This window comes from Mytilus trossulus, chromosome 9 (assembly GCF_036588685.1).
Source record: "Mytilus trossulus isolate FHL-02 chromosome 9, PNRI_Mtr1.1.1.hap1, whole genome shotgun sequence".
Lineage (NCBI taxonomy): Eukaryota > Metazoa > Mollusca > Bivalvia > Mytilida > Mytilidae > Mytilus > Mytilus trossulus.
Genome location: NC_086381.1, coordinates 52,776,723 through 52,781,718, shown reverse-complemented (window position 1 = coordinate 52,781,718; position 4,996 = coordinate 52,776,723). Strand labels below are relative to the sequence as shown.

Below are 4,996 nucleotides of genomic sequence, written 5' to 3'. Positions count from 1 at the left end.
GGTTTGTAACAACATGATCATCACGACGGGTGCTACATGTGGATTAGGATCTGCTTACATTTCCGAAGCACTTGAGATCGACGCCATTTTTTGGTCGGGTTCGTTTTGCTTAGTCTTTAATTTTTTTGGTACTTTTTTTGGTCTGTTTGTCTTTTTTTTAAGCCATGTCTTATTCAGTCTTATTCGATACATGAGCTTGACTGTGCCTCTAGTATTTTCTGCCCTTCTTTTATACCATACCTTTTGGTCATACAGCAATTCAACTGTACTAACTATTATACATCCCTCTAATTAGCTTCTAAATATTTGACTTTGAGCATTCCTTGTAAAGGCAAATCCAAAAAAGTGCTTCGATCCCAGGATTTAAAAAACCCCACCTCATTTAATTGATACCGCTGCTGGTGTACTATCCGTTTTTACAAATTATGAAAAAAACTAAAGTCTCAACTTTCTCTCTGGCAAAGTTGACCGCTTATATATTTGGCTTTTAAGTTTATGCAATGATTGGTCAAATAATTTGTTTCAAACATTTCGGGTTTTAATCATCCATAGCTTTTAAATATTCCGAAAAACATTCCTGTTGAAAGTAAATTTAAAAAACCCATTACGGACGCATCGAATTCAGAAAGAGTTGTTTTCATTTTTCTATAGTTTTCATTTTTTTTTCTGTTACCTTCAAATCAGTAGTAAAACTTGTTTTCTTCATGTTGTTATTTAAATATGTTTGTATGTGTAGAAAGCATGACATTTTTTGTAAACGCATCATAATATAAGATCGTGATCATCAAAAGAAAAGGTGAACATATGCCACTGTTCCATTCTTTTGTTTTAAAAGGTAACAGTGCATTATTTTGCACGTGAGATATATAGTTGTTAATTAATAAGCCAACACTACGGTATGTTCTCACTTTGGAAGATCCCACAGTTGTCTTTTAGTGCTTACATCCATTTTTTTCCTTTTTTCCTTTTTTTTTTTAACTTTGATGGATAGTGTCTCACTGGCAATCATACTTTCATTTACTTTATCACCTTTTTTTTTAAATATAAGCAACTGTGGACGCCAACATCTAAATTATTTTGATTATTGTTTTTGTTTGCAATATATGTACAATGTAATTGAATTCGATATTAACAAAACTAAAATAATTATATACAAGATCTTAAACATTTAATATCTTACAATATGTCTTCTTATTTATAAAAATACACAATAGAAAAACGTCAGAATTACAGATACATTTCTAAATTAACGAATATAGTATTAAGCACTAATAAAGTAGTTTGAATACATTTAATTTAATCACATTAAGATACATTAACAAAAATATTAAAATTTGTAAGTTGTATTCTTATAAATTTGTTCTTTTAAATGAAAATTCACATTACATATCTGCATTCCTGCATCATATTTTGCTAACTTTATAGAAAATACGGACCTTTGGTTCTCTGTTTTTTAAAATCCAAGATGGAGGAAGACACCCATATCATCTTAACAGGGTTGTACGCACAATTTTTTGTATTAAAAATATATCAATGTTTCATTCTTTATTTTTGCCACAAAAACGTACAAAAAAACCCCATTCAATTATTAATTATTCAATTATTCATATTTTCTCCGATATTAAGTACGACTTATAGTTACCACATTGAATTGTGATGGTACCCATTTATTTAAAATCTGTTCCAAAAAAATGTATAAACATACATCGCTTATTTCAGTGTATATCTTTAACCGACTGTACAAAAGAAAGAAAAATATATCTAAATGGTAAATGAAATATATTTGACATATTTCATCAGATTTTTCTAAAAAGCTGTGCATAATTTTTTTAATTAAGAAAAAGCAATGTTTTTAGTTTGAACCACCTAGTTTGATTTTCTGAAATTTCAGTTTCGGGTTCATTCCATTTTATGAAGATAACATCATTTGATATGTTAACGAGTTGTTCTGGAATATCATTGACATGTACATTTTGTAAAATTACAATAATTTTCATGAGATTTTGTGTGTATTTTTCATATTTGGCTCTTTCGATTTCAAAGGACCCCCATTCGTATTCACAAAATCGTTCCGTAATAACAAAAATAACATGTCTACTTTGGTGAATTGAAAGTGCTTTAGAATCTGATGTGAGTTCTCCGGGAATAAGGTCACGATCATGTACGAATGTTATCAATCCCCATTCTTTTTCAGCTTTTGGAAGCAGATGGTCTTTTATCCACGATATGCTTCTTTGTTCGTAGGAAATATATACGTCATATTCATAATGTACATATAAACCTCTCTCGACGGCTCGTCTAAATGTTCTAAACAAAAACAGAATAAGTTTCCATCTGTAATAATATAAAATCGAAAATGGTATCGAAACACCAAAAGTACACGATATTAATATAATTCCAATCCTAAGCCATAAAGTAGCTTGGCAGTCAGCAAAATATTTATTGATATCTTTGGTAACTTCAATAAGATTGACTTGCGAATTGTTTGACATTGTACAAGTGTATTTGTTTCCGTTTACAAATGATACTTTTGTTTTTGAAAACCATAACAAAAACTCAACAGTATCGCACGAACAAACTAAAGCATTGTTATTCAAATTCAAACTCAAGTTCTGATTTGGCACGATAATCTCTTCTAACCATTTTCGCATAGTATAATCAATAGATGTTATCAAATTATTTGACAGATCTAACGATTCTAGATAACGGAGTTTAGCTACAGTACTAGGAACTCTCCTGAAAAAGTTATTGGACAAATTGAAATGGGTTATATTCTTATCATTAAATAATGTCGTATCTAACAAAGTCCATAGGTTATTGAAAGACAGATCTACACTTTTGAGTTTAGGTGCGTGCCCAAGCATCCATTGTCTTCCTTCAATTATGCTTCTGTCTATGCTGGCATGGGTCATTTTCAATGTAGTTAGTTTCGGCAAGGAAATGGACTGAAACATTATTGTTGAAGATAACCCAGAAACATCTAAATATATAAGTTCTTTTCCACATTCATTTGATACATTTGGATATTTTTCAAAAATACTATATGAAACATCAAAATATCTTAGCGATGCATTTTTGCATGTGAATGACACAGACGCAGACACTACTGTCATATGAGTAAAGCGGACAAATTCTAGTAAGGGCGGTAGGTTAATAGTTATATGAAAAGATTTATGAAAAATAGATTGTTTTTCCTGATTATGACTTCCAATGAATTTTTCGGGATGATACACATCAAGATATAACGGATTAAGAAATTGTGCAGGCAGATAAGACATATCATACGTTTTAAGATTCGTAGCTCTTGTTAAGAAAACAACTGTTTGCATATAGTGTTCTAAAGTCGTTGATGGTAATCTGTTTGCAGATATGATAAATGTTTTGAAGCACTCAGGATGTTGGAATGAAAACAATGAATAAAACTCATCATCTACTATGCCTGTCACTGACAAATCTAAAGCCTCTATGCAGATAGATCTCAGATATCTCATTAGTTCTTTTGTAATTATTACAGAATACGGAAACTTGTCGTTATTAATACTCTTGTCGCTTATATGGTGAAAGTTTATTACAGACATGTTTTTGTTTTGATAAGGATAAAGTATACTCAGTGCCTGGTACAAATGAATATATGAATGAGACAAGTCCAAAATGTTTAATTCAGGAAAATACTGAAGAATTCCTTTGTCTATGTGAAAAAAATGATGACAACCAGTAATATATAACTCTCTTAGTTTCGGAGAAATATTTCTGAAAGTTTCATTTGATAATTTGCCGAATCTCATGTAACATCTCCTAAAATTCAAAACGACTAGATTGTGGAGTGATTTAAATCCATTACCGAACTCAGGTCGATCAAACAAGTCAATAGATAAATTTTGTAAACTTTTCAAGTTAGAGAATACTTTGTCTGGGTAAACAAACGATTCAAATTCCATCCATTGCTCTTCATTCCTACCTATTTCAAGAACCATCAAATTTTCAAGAGGACGAAATACTCTTGACAGAAGCTTAGAAATATTAATAGCATTATTTTCCATTCTCAGAATCCGTAAATGGCGTAAGCCTTCAAAACCATGTTCATGGACTTTAGATATATTGTTACTGTTTAAAATCAAAATGTCCATTTTCGTATAGTTTATAAATGTGTTGTTTTTGATAACAGTGATCAAATTATATGAGAGATCCAGCACTTGGATATTTTTGATCAGATTCCTAGGTACAGATATAAAACTTCTGTTATCACAATGAGCCACAAGTTGATTCTTTAAGTTTAAGCTGTACTTGCACGATAAATTTGTAGCACCATACATAAACATAATCCACATCATGGTTAAAAGCCAAAAAGTTCTTTTATCGTTGTTCATGTTTTCTCCTTGTTTTAAAACAAAATATAAAAAAATCATATGAAATAAAACCATCAGAACATAAGACACAAAAATCAAAAGTAACTATATGGGTCAAGAGCAAACAAATCTAAAGTGCTCATAATATATACTTTCCTAAGAAACCGGATGTTTTGGTAGATTCTATTGATAAATACATATTGTAAGAGTGAATATAATAAAAGGAGTGTTTTAAAAGGAGGTGTTGTTTATTATCAGTTTTTCTCGTTTTTCTGTATAATTCTCTTTTTTGGAATCAACTTATGATGAGTATTCGTAAATAAATCCGCAAAACAATGTGCCGTGCCTGCGATTTCTGCTGTTAGTGTATAGGCGTAATGTTTACTTAAAGATTTAGTCTTAGATGCATGATTTTTTTATTAGTTGTTAGTGGCTTTGAAATAGCTATCAGTTAACTGTGAGTACTTTCAGATCTGTTTCTAGTGTCTTTTTGTTGTTGGGATGTACAAGTACGCGGTCATGTCCACTTGTATGTTTTTACATCTGATCAGTTAAGCCTTTTTCAACCGATTTTTATAGTTCGTTCTTATGTTGTACTGTTATGCCACCGTTACAGGTTTAGGGAGGGTTGGGATCTTGCTACAATGTTT

The 4,996-nt window shown here is 30.8% G+C and overlaps 1 protein-coding gene across 1 annotated transcript; it reads right to left on the bottom strand.

The window, feature by feature from the left end:
• Positions 1–1,168: 1,168 nt before the first annotated feature.
• LOC134683102 (toll-like receptor 4) lies at positions 1,169–4,453 on the bottom strand. Its single transcript, XM_063542186.1, has one exon. The coding sequence runs from the start codon at positions 4,419–4,421 to the stop codon at positions 1,830–1,832; it is 2,592 nt and encodes an 863-aa protein (XP_063398256.1). The 5' UTR covers positions 4,422–4,453; the 3' UTR covers positions 1,169–1,829.
• Positions 4,454–4,996: the final 543 nt, after the last annotated feature.